The 23,855-nt window shown below is 34.3% G+C and overlaps 1 protein-coding gene across 1 annotated transcript in view; it reads right to left on the bottom strand.

Moving 5' to 3' along the window:
• LOC144443089 (calcium/calmodulin-dependent protein kinase type 1D-like) overlaps positions 1-23,855 on the bottom strand; it is a 115,565-nt gene that overhangs the window by 90,316 nt on the left and 1,394 nt on the right. Inside the window, exons 2-4 of the mRNA XM_078132466.1 lie at positions 21,888-21,958; positions 19,451-19,514; positions 17,650-17,724 (exon numbers count right to left, since the gene is read on the bottom strand). Coding sequence (XP_077988592.1) covers positions 17,650-17,724; positions 19,451-19,514; positions 21,888-21,958 — 210 coding nt within the window. The remainder of the gene's footprint in view (positions 1-17,649; positions 17,725-19,450; positions 19,515-21,887; positions 21,959-23,855) is intronic.

The raw sequence follows: 23,855 nt of genomic DNA, 5'->3' as shown, positions 1-23,855 counted from the left end.
GACTGCAGTGGTAAGAGGCAAGTGGTTTAACCACTCGGCCATGGCACCGACAACCCTTTGACCTGACCAAATACTCAAAAGTGCAACGTTTCAGTGGTAAGCCATATCAGGGTGTACCATATATTGACTAAAAAGGCAACTTCACAACATCCAAATTAACATCAATCACAAATATGATGATCTAATAAAAAATGTGTCAATACGGATATTAATGATATTTCTAGAGAATAAGCGACGCCACCATAATACAGAGTACAGGGTAGCACTGACAGTTGTGACAATCAGTGACTTTAATAGTTGTTCACTAGGAATAAATCATTTGCATAGCAGGAAGAACAAATTAGTATCAACATTGATTTTTTAATATCATCTTTTTAATATTTTTCATATGTTGTTGGGCCAACAATCTTTTGATGAAGAAAAATTCCACACAGATTTCATTAAAAAAGAACTGACGAATGTTCATTTTGGGGAGAAATTGTAGGCCTTGTAGCTCTCAACTCATTACAACAGAACAATTCAATTCTGTACTTTGCCTTGGAGGTGATATACTATACCTATTGAGAATAACATGGTGTAGAACTACTTGTTTCCTCTTTGCTTTGTGATCGATCTCTAAATCTTACAAGTAAAACACAGAAACGTGACAGAAACACGATATCAAAGTCTGTGTTAATGCCTTCATTATAATATTCCACAAACGTTTTCATCCAATCGATCAGATTTCAAAAGAAAAGCAAGCAATAATTGAACATATCTATAATGTTGAATACGTATTTAGATACTATACCATGCACAAGCGATTTAGAACAAAAAATATGGAATATATACGTCGTCACTCTATGTCACGACAACACATGTCTACAATGTACATCACTGGTTTTGCCGAGTTCGAAATATTACTCAAAATGTTCCAAATTACCATTACTTTCCCCGATTTTTCATTGATATTACTGGCACTGGTATACTTAATATTATTCCCTAATATTTGTCTTCGTTCAGCCAAGGAAAATACAAGTGACCTAAGGGGCCCTTGTCACTACTCGTCTCACGAGTATTTTCCAGCTGACTGAAGAAAAATATTGGGGAATAATATAATTACACCAGCGCCAGTACTATCAAAGAAAAATAGGGGAAAGTGATAGTAAATTTGAATGTTTCGACTCATATTTCAAATACAGCAGAACCAGTGACATACACGTAGACAAGCATCATGAACCAGACAAGTGTTGTAGAATGACCACATGTACCGGTAGAACAACCAGAGTATACATGTATAATATTCTTCCATTTTTTGTGTTGAACCTGGCTTGTGCATGGTAATAATACATTGTTAACAAATACAGGTACACATACAAATACGTCAAATCTACTGGTTTTGTACGGTGTAAAAATATGTCAAATCTACTGGTTTTGTATGGTGTACAAATACGTCAAATCTACCGGTTTTGTACGGTGTAAATATGTCAAATCTACTGGTTTTGTACGGTGTAAAATATGTCAAATCTACTGGTTTTGTACGTGTACAAATATGTCAAATCTACTGGTTTTGTACGGTGTAAAATACGTCAAATCTACTGGTTTTGTACGGTGTAAAATACGTCAAATCTACTGGTTTTGTACGGTGTAAAATATGTCAAATCTACTGGTTTTGTACGGTGTAAAATATGTCAAATCTACTGGTTTTGTACGGTGTAAAATATGTCAAATCTACTGGTTTCATATGGTGTAAAATACGTCATCTACTGGTTTCGTACGGTGTAAAAATATGTCAAATCTACTGGTTTCATATGGTGTACAAATACGCCAAATCTACTGGTTTCGTACGGTGTAAAATACGTCAAATCTACTGGTTTCGTAAGTTGAAAAAATCTCAAATGTAATTGTTCTCCTGCGTCATCAAGTCTATGTGTCTCAGTTTGTGGTTGCCCAAGGGGTGTACAGTCTGCTTGCTATTTAGAGCAAACATTCATTACAAAATGTAACCTAAGGCATGGCTAATGTTGACTTGACTAATAGTACATAGTCTTCATGCAAAACCTGACTGCAATTGAAAAATTTAATCAAAATTCATCATAAAAATTCATGATTGAGACTTTTAATCAGCATTTTTTGAAGTAATTGTGTAGTATTCTCAACGAATGTTATTAAAAAAATACTTTCTGAAACATTAAAGTTGTCAATAACTGTATTCTACGGCATCTATATTTAGTTCAGGCTTGTATGTAAAGTTATCAGAAGAAGTTGATATTCAGCATTTATTTGCCATAAAATGGATTGAAATATTTGCACAGAACATTACAAAACTCCTAAAATTTAGGTGACAAATTTGTCAAAATAAAAATGTACTTACAATGCAAAAAAAAACCCATGAAAATCATTAAATTGATCATTTCTTTATATTACACAATTATAAATCACATATTTGTTTGTGAGAGTTGGATGTGTTTGGACTCTGGGTTCATCTTAAAGTGGCCGTATGGATGAGGATTGGCTATTTATTTTGGATTTTTTTCATTTATAAAACAATTTGATCATGGCTTCCTGCTTGAAAAATCAATGTGAAACGACATTCACTGAGTCTATATTAGTAAATCAATACATTTATTTGGATTAATCAATGTGTACAATATTTGTTATAATTTGCACAATAACAATTTTTTTTTACACATTTTTTAGCTTTTTGCGATGTATAGTTACAAACACAGTTTTGGTCAAGGTTATTTGACACTGATTATTCAAGTAGGAAGCTACAAAATAAAATTGTTTTATAAATTAAAAATCCAAAATAAATACCCAAATCCTCATCCATATGGTCACTTTAAACATAACTTATTCCTACTCAGCCAGAAACATAAGGAGAACAATCCTAATTTTCTCACTAACATTTCATCAGCATCGTTGGGAAATTAGTACATATTTTGTTTTGGACTCTAAATAGAGTAGGACCTGTGACCCTAATTCAGTTGATGTGGATCTTAGAACAAGAAATGTCTTGGCTGGATCACAATAGACGAAACACTTGCTAAATAAAACGGCCTTTCCATGTTGAGAGGTTAATGGTAATACCGTAGACAGAGACGGTGTCTCTGCATTAAAAAGTTCTAAAATTGACATCAAGAAGAAAACAGAGCCGCATCTTATGCGATTGCCTAGTGAAATGAGATCTGTGACTGAATACAGTCAAAGGTCAGTATCTAAGGACCTCAACTTGCAATGAGTTTCATGGGTTTCCTCAGTGATATTATGAAACTGACTGCACGTTAGGTCCTATTAAAGTTAAGAAACTGACTGACAGGAGTTCAGAATCATGTTTCACTCTTTCATGTAATCTAATCATGTTGATTGAGTAAGGTCCCAGCTTGGACTTTTGGGCTGGCGGATTTCAACTATATCCTCTCCGCAAACACTTAGCCTTTTCAATTCACTATTTTTTAGAAGCAAATTTAAGTGTGGAAAAATAGCTGTTTGGCAAAGTTATAGAAAATGTTGGTACAATACAAAAAAAAAGAAATCCAGGATGGATATAATCATTATGGCTGCACCGATAAAGATAACGCTATTGTGAACATAGGATTGAAACTCCGGCTTAGTAGTTATTTACACCACATCGTTTTTCTTCTCTTTTTTTTTTTTTTTGGGGGGGGGGGGGGACGAAAAGACATTTCTTCTGAATACTTTGATCAAATTGTTATTTGAGAAACAGTTTCCAAACAGATACATGAATGCTTTTATTCTTCTCGGACGGAGAGTCTGAAGTGGCAACCCATTTGGAAAACACGCCAACCTAAACATAGCATAGCACTGACATCCTGTCGGTTTATTGCAAGTAAAGGGGCTTCTAAAGCACATGTACACAGTTTACAATATCCTGCACATCATAGAAATTCCACTCAACTAATGGCTTCCAAGAGGCAGGTGACAGGAAAAAAAACAACCTCAGAGACAGCTGCCCTAAAATATAACTCTAATAAAATTGGTCATATTTTGAATATCACTTCCTCTGTATGTATAAAGTTAGAGAATCGCTGCTTATTTTCAGTAATTAATCACTCCAGATTCTTATAGGAAAGCTCTTATCTATATGTGGACTAAATTACAACACTGCATATCAATAGGCTTCACAGTACAATAATTGCATTATCATTACTTCACAACAACTATGACAGCAACACTTCTTTAAATTACTAAATTTCTCCTCAGTATCTTCACACAAGAGGATGTCTGCTAGACCTGATAGGGGCACAAAAATAATCTACATTGGCAACAACTGTAATTGAATTATACATGCTTTCCTTACCTTGGAATGTCATTATAAAGACATGATTCTGCTGCACTAACAATTTTCATTACAGGGGGGAATAATCTTGTAATTGAAATGTGTCATTCACTGTCTGTAAATGACGTAATACAATAACCAGATTTTTTAGATTTGATATGAAAGTCTTGATGACAAGCAAATTATTTTTGCATGCAAGATGTTAATTACAAGGCAAATTGAAAAGAAAAAAATTGTTAGACATTCAGAGATATATCAATTCAAGTAATTCAAGCAACTTTTGGAATAAATCTCAATGGGTACACAGATTGTTCAGAGCATTGTAACAGAAATCCCATCCCACCCCTCCCACCCCTTTCTCTGGTTGGCATTCCTGCATCTGGTTTCCATATAACTTCAAGTGACAGAACCCCACCCTCTCCCACCCCTTTCTCTGTACCATGGTTGCCATTCCTGCGTCTGGTTTCCATATAACTTCAAGTGACGGAACCCCGCCTCCTCCCACCCCTTTCTCTGGTTGGCATTCCTGCATCTGGGTTTCAGTATAACTTCAAGTGACAGAACCCCACCTCCTCCCACCCCTTTCTCTGGTTGGCATTCCTGCATCTGCGTTTCAGTATAACTTCAAGTGACAGAACCCCACCTCCTCCCACCCCTTTCTCTGGTGGACATTCCTGCATCTGGGTTTCAGTATAATTTCAAGTGACAGAACCCCACCCTCTCCCACCCCTTTCGCTGGTGGACATTCCTGCATCTGGGTTTCAGTGTACTTTCAAGGACATTGAAGAATGCAATACAAACAACAATTATCTTGTTTCAAGTGAATAAAACAGTGAGTTTATATACATTGTTGTATAATGTATTTTTTATCAGCTAAAAGTTAAACTTTGTTAACCTACATGTATCCACCCATACAATGATAATCTGGTACGTTCAGATTACAAAAGTTAAAAGTTACCACCATCTTGCTCTGGAGGTGGAAGAGTGACAAAAGAGAATGTGTGTGTGTGGTGGGGGTTGATAAGCCTATCTAACATGCATCAATGACAAACCATCATGTATTTACTACAAGCTATCAAAAATCTCACACATTATGTTAGATTGTGACAGATATTCTATAATCTAAGCGTGTCAACTTCACTTTCAATATCTTTCCTTTTTCAGTAAAGCAATTGAAGTCGATAGCTACAGCAGCCTACACACATCGGCCTTGGAACAAACAAGCTATTGAAAATCATCGCGTTGCTGGCTCAGATTTTGACACATACAAGTGTATTGATTCAAAGTTACAAGTGATATGTGTGTGCACGTACAGTGCCTATTTGTCGGCAGGAGTGTGGTGTTGTTTATATTTGTATTGAGTGGTCTGTGGGAAGCCTGTTTCTTAACTATCTAAATTGTTCTTAGGGAACATAACATGTGTATGATATGCACAGTCATTCGGCAATCCCTCAATATTTCACCTGTAACTTCTAGACTATAAATCTCCACACTAAGAACTTTAACAAGGAAACCATGTTAGAAACCATATTTCACAACATAGCTGTATGAATTAATGTACAGGTGACATCATTTACATATTATACATGTACAGGTATTATGAGTACAATAAGAGTTGGACTTCAAGGACATTTTATGGAAGTATGTTAAGCTGTACTAAATACCTTCATTACCCTCTTTAAACACATTAAATGGCAGTGCCTAGATTTCATTGAAAAAAAAAAAGTTGTTTTGAAGATCAGTGCAAACATAGGCAGACATTTTGTGTTCTCATATAACATATTGTTTGTTTACATCAAAGTAGCTACATCAGGTACTAAACATAATAGGCAAAGACACAGAACCAGTACCTAGCTAGACCTGCAATGACTGTAGTCTGGATACCAACTGTGGTACTAGTGGCCGTTTAAATGGTAACGATACTGTATAGGAACTAGACTACAACGACTGCGCCGACTGCACGTCATAACATACAGGTCACTGCGGCAGAACTAGACTAGACCCATCATTACTTGCTATCCTGTAGTTTGTTAACAAAGGAACAACTGTAGATTGTGCACTGTGTGTAACAGGCAGATCGCAGCACCAATTCTTAGCTAGACCTGTTTTTACTTGTTATCTTGTAGTTTGTTTACAACAAAGTAACAACTGTAAGTCTGTGTACTGTACATAACAGGCAGGTCACACAACCAGTAACTTGGCTAGACCTGTTTTGTGGCCTTCCACTTTTAAAGTTCTATTGTAAAACTAGCATTGTCTGAAAATCCTTTGAAAGTTGTTCACCGCTATTGTTATTTGTTGTGACAGTGTATGTCTAACCCCTCAGATATTTTCTCAACTCACAATACGTACTGGTCGACTTAACATTTTTATGCATTGACAACATAGTTGTGTATGCTCGTTCATTGCTATTCAGCTAAGCCTTGGAAGGATTTTCATTGAAGCAGGCATTGCGATGGTTTTTTAAAATAATGTGCAGCGATAAAGGTGTGTGTGTGTGTGTGTGTGTGTGTGTGTGTGTGTGTGTGTGTGTGTCTGCAATACATTTCATGGGTCTTACTTTTATCGTTATGCCATAACACTGTTTGAAGGGAAAAGAAAGATTACTTCATTGTATCATAGATTGCAGGCAACAAAAAAATACTTTTACAGTGTCAATACTTACCAAAATACACTTAAAAGTGTAAACATGACAAGAATGATACTTTATAGTCATAATACCGACAAGAAAAATGTACTTTGTTGTGTCAATACTGACAAGAAAAAAAAAACTTAACATATCAATAATGACACGAAATGCAATTACAACATATGGTGACTGTTTTATTGTGTCACTACTGAGAATATTAAAAGCTGTGACAGAATGAAATATTGCTTTGATCAATTAACAGTGTTTGACAACTACATATCATAAATTATGTTAATTTACATGTAAGTATTTACTCTTTTATTTGTCAGTTTATTGACACTAAAGTGTATTTAAACATTGTAAAACAATCATTAATAATTGAGAGATGAGGATTTCCTAGAGGTACATATAGATAAATAAAATATGCATTTCCATAAGTCTGTGTCTGTCATCAGTGTCTGTCATCAGTATCTGTCTGTCTGTTTGTCTGTCTGTCTGTCTGTCTGTCTGTCTGTCTGTCTGTCTGTCTGTCTGTCTGTCTGTCTGTCTGTCTGTCTGTCTGTCTGTCTGTCTGTCTGTCTGTCTGTCTGTCTGTATGTATGTATGTATGTATGTATGTATGTATGTATGTATGTATGCATGCATGCATGCATGCATGCATGCATGCATGCATGTATGTATGTATGTATGTATGTATGTATGTATGTATGTATGTGAGTGTTTATTGCATAGCTGAGACTGTTCCTAAATAAACACAAACATGCAGAAATGTAACTGAAGGGTTTCACATAAGGATTAGCATTATCAGCATTTTGGGCGGCGAGTAGATAAAATGTACCTAAGTTCCTCTGTCATTTTACCTGGGTTCCCTAACAAAAGTATGGCATTACTATATGGGGGAAACTATACCAGTTTGACCAGATGTTCTCCTTTGACCTGTTACCGGGGTTTCCAGCCCTAAGCATAGACGCTGGTGATGGCAATTCAGAGCTAATATTATGGACATGTTTTGCATATCAAAACAACATGTTGGATTTTATTGCATAGAGGTAGCAATAATAATATTACAATAACATTAATAACAATGTCATTCAAAACACTGCTATTGTTTGTTAATTTAAACTAATTATCATTTCTCTGTGAAAGAAACTCATTCAACAACCATAATTATTGTATAATTTTCATCTAACAACCATAAATATTTTATAATTTCCATCAAATTAGCAGTGATCTGTGAAAGAGATACATCTATTAGACCATAAACATTGTATAATTTATAATTTCCATCAAATTAGCAGTAGTCTGTCAAACAAACAAAAAACATACAAAAATGATAATATAATGTTCTTTATTCAGAGTACCTGGCCACTGGCCTAACTACAGATATAGATACATAGAAAAACTGTGAATGTTGACGTTTGTTGTGACAAACAGCAATGGCACATACAAATCCACATAAAAATAATAGTAAAAAAAAAATCTCATAATACACTGTTCTATAACTAGACAACATCCCCTCTATTGTATTTCAAGCAACCTACACATCTAATGGAATCACCCATGCAAATTAGATCACATGATAAGATGTCACCCAATTACAAAAATAACTTATTCAATATTCAAGATAAATGGTGTTTAAATAATTCATGATATGATAGTAATTTTATAAATCTAAGTCCCTGTACATTTATGGTAGCCCCCTGCAGAGACTTGTCATTGGCTTTCAAATCTACAGACCCCAATGGAAATGATTTGGAAAACCTACTACAGGTCTCTAGGCTAAAGTGAAAGGAAACAGTACTTGTTATAGCTACTTTCAGGTTATATGTCTTGACCTAGCTAAGTTGGACCAAAGCAGTTTATATACAATGCTTCATTTTTTTGGAAATTATCAGGAAACTTTGATGTGATTTACATGTAGATTATAAAGGTAGTCCTACACACCACAATTATGCAACAAAAGAATTGTGTTTCCTATAACATGATGGCCTCAGAAAATAGGGTAGGTAGGTCACAATTTTATTTCACATTATTTTTTTAAAAATTGTTTTATATTTTTGAAAATATTTTTGTATTTTTGCCTCGACAAAAAACCAAACAAAATGTCAGTCAAAATACCCCTTCTTATAAAATATGTAGTGACATCCCCAAGAAAGAAAGCGACAAAGAACTTATTTTCTTTTTGTTTAAATGTTCAAAAAATGTTTAGGGTCGGTGGTTTAAACTAGGGTCGCGTCGGTTGGGTTATCGGAAATACACAACAGATAACATTGTGCAACAAAATGTTTTACTGACCAAAAGTAATTAATTCTTGACCCTAAGAGCAAAAGTGTACTACGATAGATGTACTGTAATACAAGAAAGACATAGTGTAGTTTGAGAAAGTGTTAGGTTGTCAATGATTGACATCAATCAATCAATCAATCAATCAATCAAATTTCTATAGCGTCGATTTCCAGAGCAATGTACAGTTCAGTAGCACTGAATGGCTAAAGCACTGATACTACACATGTACATTTGCAATATGTTTGTTTGTTTTTTAATATATGTAAGTTTTTTATTTTCAATGCAAAGAATGTACACGATGCTAACTTTACACAAATGAACATTTCATTTTAGGCCTTCTTCCAGTCTCTGAATATAGCTCTCAAAATTCAGCAAGGAAACATGAAATATGTGAAAAACTCAGCCTTCTGCATTGTTCTCACTATGTGGAATCATAGACCCTAGGCGAAAGGGTCTATGCTGGAATACAAGCTCAAAACTAAATATGTAGAGCTCTTGACCTTTGACCCCAAATACCATCTCACTACATAAAATGAGCATGAATCATATCATGGAATCGGATTTATTAGTATGGTTTCTTAGAAGGGTTGTGTTTGTTAACTTTAAGATATTTGATACTGTGTCATTGCTAAACCGCAAAGGAATATTCTCACTGTGACCTTTGTCAAGTATGTCAGTAACTTCAAACTAAACTAGGCATTGGAATTGAAATATGTGATCAATGCATTGCTACATAAGGCTTGGCTGAACTTAACTTGAAGGTCATGTCAAAGTCATTTTTAAAAAAAAAAGGAATACATGTACAACTTTAATGAAGACAGCATCATCGGTTATTATAGCGCAGTTGATTTTTCTCTTCTTACATGCCCTGAATTTTGATTTTACACTGTTTCTCGCAGGTTTATCTGAAAAGTTTACAATGTTTAAGACAGTGCTTTTGCTAAGGTTGGGGAACCCCAGGAACAGAAAGGGGGCATATGGTAAAACTAACATAGCTTCTAACGCATTGTACAATGAATTTGATGGGGAACCTCAGCAAAATGACAGGGGAACTGAGGTAGATTTGACCTGCTTATTTAACTGCCCCTAACAAAAACACTGATAAGAGACACTTTAGCAAGTTCCTGTTTGACTTCATTTACCTCCTCATTTAAATATGTCTGTGTATGTTTGTGTTGTAAGGTCAAGTGCAGTGAGGTGGAAGTACATTACTTCCAGTGATAACAGTGTTGGTATTGACAAGAAAACCTTCAAGGATAGATGTGGAATCATTGTGTTATGATAACAGAGAGTTTAGAGATTAAACTACTACATATTCATCACAATGGTTTGTAGTAAATGAACATTTTTGTCTTTTTTTTCAAAGTCAAATTCCGGCACAAATTCACTCAACACATTCAGCTAACCTTTTAACTCATAAACATCCAGGAATATAGCAATTTGAACTGGAAAGAACCACATCACCAAAACGTTTTGTACCCCTAGCTGATAAGTTAACATGGGGTATATAAATGATACTGTGAATTCTGTGAGTTAATATTCCAGTGTTTTGCTATGGTCTGGAACCCTGTACAACAGCAGGGGTATAGCTTTACAAGTCTCGGTTGTCAAATATAGCATTCTTCCATGTAGATGATCGCCAGATTTGAAAACCAACAATGAGTCCCTGGTAGGCTAACAGCGGGGTAAAAATCAGGTAAAAACTCACAGAACTTTCCGTTACACTGTACACTTTTATTCTGAAGGAGAACTCTGGTAAAATACCCAGGTACACTGTTTGTAACATAACATAACAAAGGTACATTTCACATATTTCCCATCCCTAGTAAAAACCCTAGATATTCCATGACATGACTAAGCTTTAAGAATTCAAAGAGCCAGAGTCAACAAAATTGCTGTACCTGCTGGATGACACTAATAGTTTGTGTGTTTAGGACAGTGTACATGTACCTATGCCTTGCTTTTAAACAACATCTACTTGGCCAGCATCAATATATACACTAATGATTGACTTGCGTAATAATTAAGTATTTGTGTCTCTACTTTGCACAGTTTTCAATGGAATGTTTAAATACTATTAAAGAGTGGAGATTTACTGTCAACTGTTCTTCTAATACTCTCCTTGTTATTTTACATATTAGATCCTTCCTGGTTAATACCATTATTCACATTTTTCTGTTTTTTTCCTGGGGTGATGTGGAACTACAGTATTACAAGGTTGCCTCCGATTGGAAAACTTACATATACATTATCACTTGTTAACAATACAGCCAACATGTATTTGTTTCCTTTGTTTTTCTAACCAATCAGAATGAACCTTATAAAGCTGTGCTTGTTTCCTTAGTTTTCTAACCAATCAGAATAAACCTATCAAGTGCTTCACATTATCTGATTTTGAAAAGATTCAACACAACATATAATCCCCCTGTGCAAGACTTCTGTATTATTCCCAGCAGTACGCATTTACTTCGCTAAATCTCAAACTCTTCCATCAACACTGAAACAAGAAAACTATGAATGTATCATTGTCATTGCAAACAGAAATTTCATTGACTCTTACTTTTGAGAATATTTGTCACTGGACACATGAAAAGTTATTGAAAAATGGTGGGTCTTGTAATTCATCTGTAATAATTTCAGAATAGAGGAACACAACAACTGAATTTCCTCAGTCCTTTCATAGTTAAGAGAATCTTTTTTATACAAACTGTATTAATCAGGTAGGATCTACAGTTATACTTGCGGGTTTAATTCTCAAAGAACATATACACTGACGGAGAGAGTCTTAAATATCTTTAAATACACACTACCACGTCCAAAAACTACTCCAACTTGAAAGCTGAAAACGCTTCCAGAAACTCTGAAGAGGAATCAAGATTGTAGATCGATCAAGTGCCTTGATAAACTACCAACTATATACAGCTGAATGGAAGACAACCTGAACAGTATGAATGGGGATCCTAGTATCTATTAAGAGTAAATCCCCCCTCTCATGGAAATAAGAGTAGTTTACTTTGAAAGACTGGTTGTACATGTCTTGCTGATTCAGTTCTAACCATTGTCCTATCCAAAGAATGCTAAACTCCCATACTTCTGAACACAATGGTCACTTGTTATGGAAATGAGTTCACTGCTGATTTACCTGACACAGCCCATTGACAGTACACTGTTTATGAGTTTTGTATATTTGGTTGAGGTAAACAAATGTGACTATGCCCTGGCCTACAAAATAATTTAGGAGAACAACTCCCCCCCCTCCCCCTTTTAAAACATGTACAACTTAGTAAAAGAGTTACACATTAACAGATTAGAACTAATAATCTGATACAGTGATAGACGTCTATTGAATCAACATACATTGATCTTTAACGTTCTTAGATCTTTAACGTTCTTAGATCATTTCATATTATAGACCATTACATTCTCAAGGTCCAAAATTTTAAGGGGTCAGTTTTTTTTTATTCTCTATTGTTAAAGAGAGAATAGCCTGCAGTTAGGATGCCACGATCTTTACCTATAGTCTGCATCTACGTAGTCATTGGATTGTCATTTTAGAGTTCATTCTTTGTGTTTCTCCTCCCTGATCCTACATACCTCTCTAATCTGGTGATTAGAGGTAGATTTCAAGAATCTTATCAAATCTTAAGATATTGCATTATACCACAATGTAAAATAACTATTCGGATCTTCACAATCAATACCACTGTCTTATCAATGCTATGTAGTCTGCGTGTGTTCCTTTTTTTTCTTCTGAGATTTTAGAAACGCAACAAAAAAGTTGGGGTTGAAATTCAATTGTTTTCAATCTTACATAAATCTACCGTAATATACACAGAATGTTGACACAATTTTGCCAATTTCAGCCTTTCACAAATTGTAATCATAGTCTAGTGCTATCAGTGATATCAACTCTGAAGATCTCTCTTTAGAAATGACTCCATAACCACAGATAGCAGTACACTAACATCACCGATATTGCACACGGTCATCTCAAAACAATATTACCCATGAAAAAATACTAATAATTCAACTTTTCTATTTCTGTACACCACCATATTAAGGCCACTCTATGTCTTCCATAAATTAATTTGACATTTGAATGAAATTAAAATCTAAAATTTTGGCTGGGGAAATATCACTGCTGTAGAACAAATTTGTGCGAGCTGGTCGATAACACACGAAGAGAATGAAATATCGTCCTTGGTGGCAAGGGTTAATGTCATTTTTTAAGAATTCTTTTCCATTATGAAATCATAGTTTATCATATCAAGCCCATATATCTGAATGATGTATTCGTTTTAACCCTTTATAATATCAAACTCTGAAATTGCTGTATTTTGTCTTCCTAGTGGTGATAGCGATCACCTTCACTCTCATATACAATAAGACTTCCCTAGAATGATAATAATGTTTTATTGTACGCCTGACATTTGAATCTAATACAAGACAGATATTATAGACAATAAGATACACATGCTAAATATAGAAGTTCTGCAAGACAAGAACATCTTAATAGTCCATACTCAAAATGAGTGGCAACTAAATAATGGTTTCACGTACATGTATGGTTTTACGTACATGTATGCAATGTACCTGTGTAGCTCAATACAGTAAGTAGTTGCTTCTACAAAGGGGGATATTTTATCTGTCCATTATTCTTACAGCGACTTGATTAATTATGCAATTCTGGGATGTGGTTTTTTTTAACCGTTTTAATCAATCAATCAATGAATGAATTTATAAAAGCACCATTTTCTAATATGAGACAATTAATACAAGTAATGTAGGAATAATATAGGACTAACGAAGGAATGATGTAGAAATAATGTAGAAATAAATGTAAAAATAATATATGAATAACTTAGACAATGTAGAAATTTATGTAGGGATAATGTAGAAATTAAGTAGGAATTATGTAGACATATTGTAGCAATAAATGTAGGGATAATGCAGAAATTAAGTAGGAATATTGTAGACCTAATGTATGTAGAAATAAATGTAGGGATAATGTAGAAATTAAATTATGAATAATGTAGACATAATGTAGAAATAAATGTAGAGATAATGTAGAAATTAAGTAGGAATAATGTAGAAATAAATGTAGGGATAATGTAGAAATTAAGTAGCAATAAATAAATGTCAAATCCAGACATAATGTACACATATGAAGGAATAATGTTATTGTAGAAATAAATGTATGAATAATATATGAATGATGTAGCAAACTATGGAGATAATGTAGAAATAATCATTTGATTAATTTAAAATCTGTACATGTACTTATTTTGAGTCTACAACCACTTATTTCTTGTACACTGTGTTCATTGTAAATAAAAATATACCATTATTTATAATTCCAAGAACCATGTAGACAACAATATACAGTTACTATGGACTGGCAAATTTGAAACGATTAATTGTCTACTGCAGACCTTGAGAGTTTTATCATTCTTGCTGTCAAGTCTCACAAAACTGTGTTCATAATATTTCTGTTGATATCCAACTACTGGCCTTCTAAATATCTGTTATATTAGCATAACAACAACATTCATATAACTATTCAGTGTGGTTTAGCAATTGAATAACATTATTTACATTAATCATTTCTACATTAAATTCATATTTGCAGTCAACATTCCATGTCTAAATATTAACTATCCATTACCGATATAAAAATTCCTTGCATAATTTCAACACCTTTATACACAGGTACAATAAATTAGTCTGGCAGAATTACAAATATATCAAATGTATTTTTTAATTATTCAGAAAAACATCTACCTCACCTTGTCCTCGCTTTACAACATTCCTCCTAATTTTTCAGTCTACCAGAATTAATTTTTGCAATTTTTTTTGTAATTTCTTCAATTTTTTATTTCACTTTTGTATTTGAGTGCATGATGATTGAACTAAGCTTCGTTATTTACCTTGACATTTATTTACTTTTTGAAATGTTTGCCCTTTCTGTTTTATTTGTCTCTTAATTTGTTTAATGTCTTAAATTCACTCCCTATAAACTAGCAGATGATAAAATGAGATAGGAGTCATTACTTATAGCATTTGGTAGGGGATAACAAACCTTTATGTTGGCGACCCCAAATGCTAACCTTACACAGAAGTGACAATAAACCATATGCTATTAAAGTGACTAAACTCGGACAGATGCACTGACAGACGATGAATCTGTCTTGGTGTATTTCTTCTAGATGGTTTAATATCACACAAAAAATGATGAACAAGAAGTAATTTAAAACCGCTATACATGTATCTGCCATAAGCTGATTTCATAAATTATGAAAACACAACAAAACATGTTAATGTTGTATTCTTTAATTTCAACTGTTCTGTTAAATAACACAGAAAGCCATGACTGGTGAGGGTATCTATCAATAAGGTAGACAGAGTCAAACTCTAGTAAACTGAATAAATTTAAATCCTAATGATATCAATAACATACAAGGAATAGAGCAGATAGAAGAGTTTGCTACATGTAGTCTATTATACATAATCACTATGTTCTGGTGAACATCACAATCACCCAAAGGCATCGATCTAGATTTAATACGTTATAGCTTTCTATACAGTCATGCAGTTAACAGTATAACATGTATGTTTAGAAGTCACTTAGGGCTAACAAAAAAAATTATGTGGTTCTGACTACGCTCACTTTTAGAATAGGTGGGGTAGGTAGATTTTTGTTTGTTTTAATTTTTATACATTCATATGCAAGTGTCTAGTTCAAGTAGTTATGTTTTCTGTTATTTTCCATATGACCTCTGTGTTATTTGTTTCTTGTCATCAGATGTGTACTACAGTCATTACAGATTGGAAGAACAGTTCTACATTGTCTTTTTAAGTTGATGTCAGTTTCTGCATCCACTATTTCTTGTGAGACTTCACAATTTTCACAATTTTATTTTTTCTCTTCTCAATTACGTAAAAAAAAGTTTAGGGTCAGCATGAAAAAGTTGGTGGGGTCGGGTATAAACCCAAACCAAGCAATTTTTTTATTTAGGCCTTAGCCATCTTGAAACATACAATTGCACTATCTAGTATTAACAATAACATGCACAAGAGTCTTTTTTTCTTTTTTTTTACAGTTTTAGAGGCCACTAAAAAAATTCTACCTTTGTTGCTACATCATTGTTTACGAATACACTAATGGTGTCTGAGGGGAATGTAACTACATAGTTTATTTTGTACCTGTGATGGGAAATGAAACTTAGAATGGACATCTATTGACAAGGACATGAAGTATTACCTATCTCAAGGGACAATTAGTCAGACACAGAGATGTAGGTTTAAGGTCAACATTTTGAATGAGAAGTCAGATATAGGCAGTACAGGATGTATCCAGGGAATCATTCTGGATCAACTAATGACAGGTAATGATCTCATGCTTACCTTGCCGTGTCATATTGTCGTTCTTGACATAAGGATGTTTTCACCAATAACACAATACAGTAAATGTATGTACTAGTATATAATAGCCATGTTTTATACATCACACATATACAAGTTGTTCAAAAACAGGTTTGTTATAGTCACTTGTTCGTTATAAGGATAACTAGCCTGGAATCCATGTGGTTGGGGGTTTTGAATTCATTATTTCCCAAATCAAAATTGAAAATTGTCTGGATTCTAGGCTAACGGATGACTTGCTATTGTGAACATTTCACTTTTTCCAATAGCATACATGTACATGTTATATAATGAACAAATGACTACACCAAACGATTTTTTTCTTCAGAATCTTGAACAACTTCATTATAATCAGTGCAACACTAAATTCAGACACCACATGGTATAAGTCTGTTTCTGAATCCATGTACATTTCCTTTCCTTTCTTTCAATTCATGACTATTTCCAACATTTCACATTCCATACCGTACAACTTATACTTTCATAATATCCACTAGTAATGCCAAGACACAGTGACAATCAAAAACAACATCAAAAGAAAGAGCAAATATGAAACAAAATTAAATAAAATGGGAAACAAAACAGACACTGAAACAGACACGCATCCAGAAACGCAAGTTTGAGATCTTGGTATTTGTAGCACTGCCTTCAATTGCCAGATCTGCAAAGATGGTACAGAGGATGCGACTCACAGGTTGGCGGTACCAGACGCGCTTCTACTGGGATCATAGCAAATATAAGACCATTCTCCCTTTAACATAGGCTAGAATCCAGGTGAATGGGGATTTTTGTATTTTGATTTCCCTGGAGAAATAAAGAATTCAAAACCCCCATTTGCATGGATTCCAGACTACCTTTAACAATACACGTATACTTATTAAATATGACTACACCATAATTTGGGCACTTTCACTTGCAGCAGATACATTTAGACATATACATCGAAAGTAATGAAATCTCAAAATTTTGACACACACAAGCTTTTTTTTTTTATGAATTCTCCTTATGTAATTTTAAACTATTGTGTACTTACAGCTCCATCACCAGAAACACTGTTGATTTGTTCTCATGAATATCATGTAGTCGGACAATGTTGGGGTGGTTACACCTGTGACAATAAATAAATACAACAAACCATCAAACAGTGTAAAACATCGATGACTGTAAGTGCCATATCTTGGCCACTAACGCACTAACTTTCATAAAAATTTCAAAAATCTTCACCTAGCAAAAAAGATCAATAAATCATAAAATCACATATTAACTACATGTACATGTATATCTACTACGTACTACACACCACTGTAACAGCATAATTTGACAAGCTGCTTTTGAAGAATTACTCCAGTAAAATATAAGCCCTCCCCCTTCCTCCTCCCACAAAAAAAAATACAAATATTTAGTTATGTAACTTTCATGTGCAATAACATTAAAAACTCTTGTAATACTGTAATTGCCACAAATTAAATTTTCTTCTATAAACTAACATATTTATATAAATTATTACTCTAACACTTCTCAGCTGATCACAGCTGCTCCATTCTCTTTATCTCAATTGTTTATTTCTCTGACTGCCTTCCTACATGGATTTCTCTGACTGCCTTCCTACATGTATTTCTCTGGCTGCCTTCCTACATGTATTTCTCTGGCTGCCTTCCTACATGTATTTCTCTGATTGCCTTCCCACATGTATTTCTCTGGCTGCCTTCCTACATGTATTTCTCTGGCTGCCTTCCTATGTATTTCTCTGACTGCCTTCCTACATGGATTTCTCTGCCTTCTTGTACATGGATTTCTCTGACTGCCTTCCTGTGTATTTCTCTGGCTGCCTACATGTATTTCTCTGGCTGCCTTCCTATGTATTTCTCTGACTGCCTTCCTACATGGATTTCTCTGCATTCTTGTACATGGATTTCTCTGACTGCCTTCCTATGTATTTCTCTGGCTGCCTACATGTATTTCTCTGACTGCCTTCCTATGTATTTCTCAATCAATTAAAAATTGTGGCAGAAATGTTAACTTGCCTATATCTGATCACCAAACACACTTACTAGTAACTTCAAACCCCCAAAGATAAAGAAACATAACAATAGTTCATACAGATAATGATAAACAAGAAACATTGTAACTGATATCTACATGTGATAAAACGAAGGAAAAAAAAACTGAAAGTGTTTCATGTCCTGGTTTCACTGTAAAAATCTTAGCAGAGTATTATATAGCACATAGCACTTGTATATCATTACATTTGTGGTGTCATCTGTGTAATGCAATCATACTGTTCTAAAGTAATAAGCAAGGCACTGGAGTATGAAGACTGCACAGCATGAACATGAAAGTCATGATTTTTTTGACCTGGGGGGAACCCAAAGGTATTGGGGTTGTCTATGCAGCACTGAATTGGTATGTCAAGTTTTCATGTCCTGCTACGAAGCAACCATGGTGGGAGTCATATGACTTAGTGTACAGTATCCACAATGACATGAAAGTTTAACATTTCAAGTCAGGGTACATGTACTAGTATAGACATAGATAGGTCAAGAGTTTTTTACCTAGGGGGTAATCCACTCAAAAGTGGTTCATGCAACCCTCTATTTTTCCAAATAACAAAGAGTACTCAAATATCATTGTGTATTTCAAATTTATAAAAAAAAAAAAAAATTTGTGTAAAATTTATATGTCGACTGCTTGTAAGTTTTTTCAGAAAAATATATTCAAGTATCAAGATCATGCAGAGTTAAACCAAAAGCATCAGAAGATTTTGACATTTTCATCCTAAAACATAACATTTGCTCTTTAAACATGTGACCAACTCCAAGCAAACTAGTACTTACTTTCTAAGGACAGCAACTTCATTTTCAAGTGTTTCTTCACCTTTCCTTCCAAGTGATTTTTTATCTAGAATTGGACAAGATTTAACAAATTAACCTGTTGGTACAATGGCAAATCAATGCATCAATGGTTTCTGCATACATGCATGCACAGTTTACCTAACAACAAAAAATGTTCCCTTTATAAAAATCGAACTTCTTCCTTGCCTTAGCTGATACATGTACAACCTACCCACCCATCCATTAAATGTAAAAAGCAAAGATAAGATACAAGAACAAGTTGTTGAGTTTTATGGACTACCATAAGCCATCTGTGTTTTTCTACATGATACCCTTATTCTGCTAACAAACACTAAATCTAAAAATACATTTTATGCCCCTTTTGAGTTGACGTGAAGAAGAACTGCAGAAAGTCCCTTAATATCGCACCAAAGCTGGTCAAAGTAGGCTGACTGGTGTCCTACATACAAACCCGTCTTAGTATGCACGGTATTTTTACATGCTACATTAACAAAAGACAACAATTTATGAACTAGCATGGGCTGATATAAAATACTGATTTAAGATTCTCATGTGTTGATCCTAAATGTCTTGGACATTACACAACATTTTTTTAAGGATTACTTGTCATAAATTGTACACTAATAAATTTGAATATTATGATATATTACCAACAACAACTTTTAACAGAGGTTGGTAAAACTTCTTTTTATTTTTACATGACTCGCATGTGTACTGTCACAGAACATTGCACTGAGCTGCTTGGATGGAATGTGTATAAGCTATTCTATCCATGCATGTATGAAGTGAATGCTTCACCAAACCAAAGGTACATGTACAGCAGTGTGCCCTCTGAGCCAATTTGATAGATCAGTGACTCACAATAATTTCTTGTGAGGCTGTATTTCTCTGATCCCTCACAAAAAAACCCAAATCTTAGTTTTAGGTAGGTAGTTAGTCATCGTATCGTTATTTTGGTTCCACCACAGTACCTCTATATAGTCTAGAATTGCACTAATTTCCTTTGAACCAGTCCTTGTTTGGGTAAACAAACTATCCCTACCCTAAAATGCTAAACATACCAATTACTTAACATTGATAGAGAGAGAGACTCAGTGGTATCAAGCATACCCTAGCTGAACATCACAAATTTGGGGAAGCATTTAGGGAAAACAAACTACAGTGTAAACCTTGACATTTTCGCTACTAGAAAATTTGACGATTTTACAGCATTCAGCTAGTTTTCAAAGACTGATTTTGACTAAATTACCAGACTCAGAGACTGGTACATTGTGTTCATGTACAAGTGGGCAATTTTTAGTCACTACTTATGTTCACATTTTTGTTTTTCCACGAAATAAGCGAAAATATTTCTTTAGGGAAAATTTCAATGTTTACAGTACATGTTTGAAATCAATAGACAAATTATGTTTTACTAGGGTGGTGTGATCACCAGAAACTTTGCACGCTTGACTACTCTACCAATGTCCAAGTACATACTTAAAAGTAGGAAGCAGTCAAGCATGGAGATGATTTATTATACAACCTGCTCTTTACAGGACATAGCTACACATAGGTGACAATCCAAGGACCAAGAGATTACAAAATTCACTCCCCGACAGCCAGACAGGGTGACAAGTATTTGTTTCAAAGGTGTTGGTGTATGCTATGGTATCATAAATAAACTACCTGAGTCAGTACATTGTCTATACTGGTGCTACCTACACCTACATGTCATAAATTCAACCATCATATCTGTGTTTCCCCCTAATTGTAAATAACTGGTATAATTGGTAGGAGGCAAGCTGCTGGTACATGTATATGTGCACTGCTTTGGTAGCAGACCAAGCCAGTGTGCTGTGACTAACTGGATTGGGTACTGGTCTGAGGTTGTACAGTAGTTTACAATGATATATTTAGGAATGGTCCAATCAAAGTTAATAATAGAGTAATTATAATGTTTATGATCACACATTTCAAATTAATTCAATAAATGCACTGAATATAAAAAGCTGCTATGATTTATTAGTGGAAAGGACACTTTGTGCGTACTCATGGCATATACCTGCACCTTTCTTCTTTTTTATAAACTTACTGGGAGGATAATGCACTCATTGTCACCATGTCATTTCAACTATTAATCAGGGACTTGTTACCTCTTTCAGAAGTAGAGTACTCAGGAACTCACTCATGCATCAACACAGCTTATACAACAACTTTAGGAGTTCACTAGTCAATGTTACAAGTCAGTCTGGAGATTTTAATAACTGTCTAACCACTTTAATAATTGAACTGGGTGGAATATCAATGAACCACCCAGTTAAACCCAACACGTTTTGGTTTTTTTGTTCCCTTTTTGAAAGTCAACACTGCAAGATTGCTCTCTTGTTGGTTGGTGTCACTGTTAAGTTATCGTATAGGGTGTTACACTGGTACTTACCTATACACTTGCAAGCCCACATCTTTCCACTGGCTTTGTCTTGTGCAAGTACTACCTCTGAAAAGGCACCCCTACAAAAACAAACATTTACAATATGTTAAGTTTGTAAGAAAAGTTACATTATTAGAAAGTACAAAGGAAAAGACAACATAGTGTACACCACAGTTTAGGACAACTATTATTAGCCCAGAGACTGGGCTATCGGGCCAGACAATGTTGTTTAGCACTAGCCTGTGATAGAACTACAAGTGTCTGGGCTTTAGTATAAGCATGCACGCTTTAAAAAAATCATCAAATTTGACTTTCCATACCTTTGACCATTATTTTGAGTAGGGAAACACTTTATTACTTGGGGGAATGTGGGTAGATCTGTTCACGTATCGGCCAAAAAAAAGAAAGAAAGTTACTTGAAGGCTGATGTTGAATTTAGGATTGAAAGCTGGGTGTCAAAAAACAGTTGTCTGGCAGATCGAACGTTAGAAAAGGTTGATCCTGAATGAAAGAATGATTCTATATAATCCTTACGGCTACAGTCATAAGATGACACTGATACTTATCCTAAACTGTGGGATGCAGACATCGAGGTTTAAATACTTAAATGAGTGTTCCAACATAAAGTTATGGATTTGTTCCATTTTGTAAAGTTTCAGTTTTAAAATAAAAATAAAATATACAATTGGAAGAAATGGTACAAAAATAAACCAAACAATATAAACATGAATACAAATACATGTGTATGATATAGGAAAGCAACAGAAATATTGAAATTAAGGAATAAAAAAATCGGATTTAAAAAATAACAACATATTCATAAAAAGAGTGTAGAACTGAAAATGAAGATATCTAAAAAAATAAATTGCTTTGGAGACAGAAAATTTTTTTTTTTAAATTTGTAAAGGAACTGTTCACATGAATTAATTACAGTACACAGCGTAGAGATCTGAAGGTGAACTTGGACATTAATCAATGCGAATATCATTTGTTTATTTTACATGGTTGCTATGGTAATGTTTAATAACTGTGTCAGATCTATGACTGATTGATAGATTCATGATATGATAGGGAATTCATAATACTGTATGTTCATTGGTTTTCTCCACTCTTCTCACAATTACTGCATTTGTAATCTTTCTTTGAACACATTTGTCATGCTAATTGTGATTCAATTCACTTCTTCTTTTTTTTAAACTGGCTTGCGGAAACTAACCTTGGAAATCTCCTGGGGAAGGATATACTATGTACAATAAAAATTCTAAGAGCTGTGACAGCATTACATAAAAAATGAAGTGAGAAAAGGAATTATGATACAATTCTAGCTGTTAACACATACACAAAAAATGTGACTGGGGGAACTGAAACATGGAATAGTGTGCAACATATTATACAGTTATGGATGGTCAAGGCATACAACTTGTACGGTGGGGGTGGGGAAGGGTAATTGCCTCTTAGTTTCCACTAAACGGATTTTGGGAATAAAAGATTTATGCATTTAAAGAGACACATAAAAACACAGATCTGCATGCCTAGGTAGGGTTGCTGTCACTGATGAGTGTCATTTACAAGTGATATCTTGTACAGAGTGGTTTTCACCACATGCTAATATCGTCAGGAAAACGTCAGTCTATCATCTTTCTCAAACCAGGGCAGGGCATTTAGAACCTGTGTACACATTCAAAACAGTTGTGTGAGCTTTTCCTCTATCACATTACATACTCCTGGTTTTCAATTTCATTTCTTGAATATATTTATTAAGGTAAACAACAAATGAATCTCAATATAATATCTGTTCTTGTCATTCTCTGTCTATGTTTTTTCAAGTGTTTTTTAGCATAATGTAAATCAATGATGGTACATCTTTTGTTTATATCATTAGTCTGGCAATAAATCTTAGCTATCTATAATCCTTGTGCAAACAATCGGCTTTTATTCTCTCTTTCTTTTTTTCCTATTTTTTTCTGCTTTTCGTCG

This window comes from Glandiceps talaboti, chromosome 1 (assembly GCF_964340395.1).
Source record: "Glandiceps talaboti chromosome 1, keGlaTala1.1, whole genome shotgun sequence".
Lineage (NCBI taxonomy): Eukaryota > Metazoa > Hemichordata > Enteropneusta > Spengelidae > Glandiceps > Glandiceps talaboti.
This window is presented reverse-complemented; position numbering and strand designations above follow the sequence as displayed.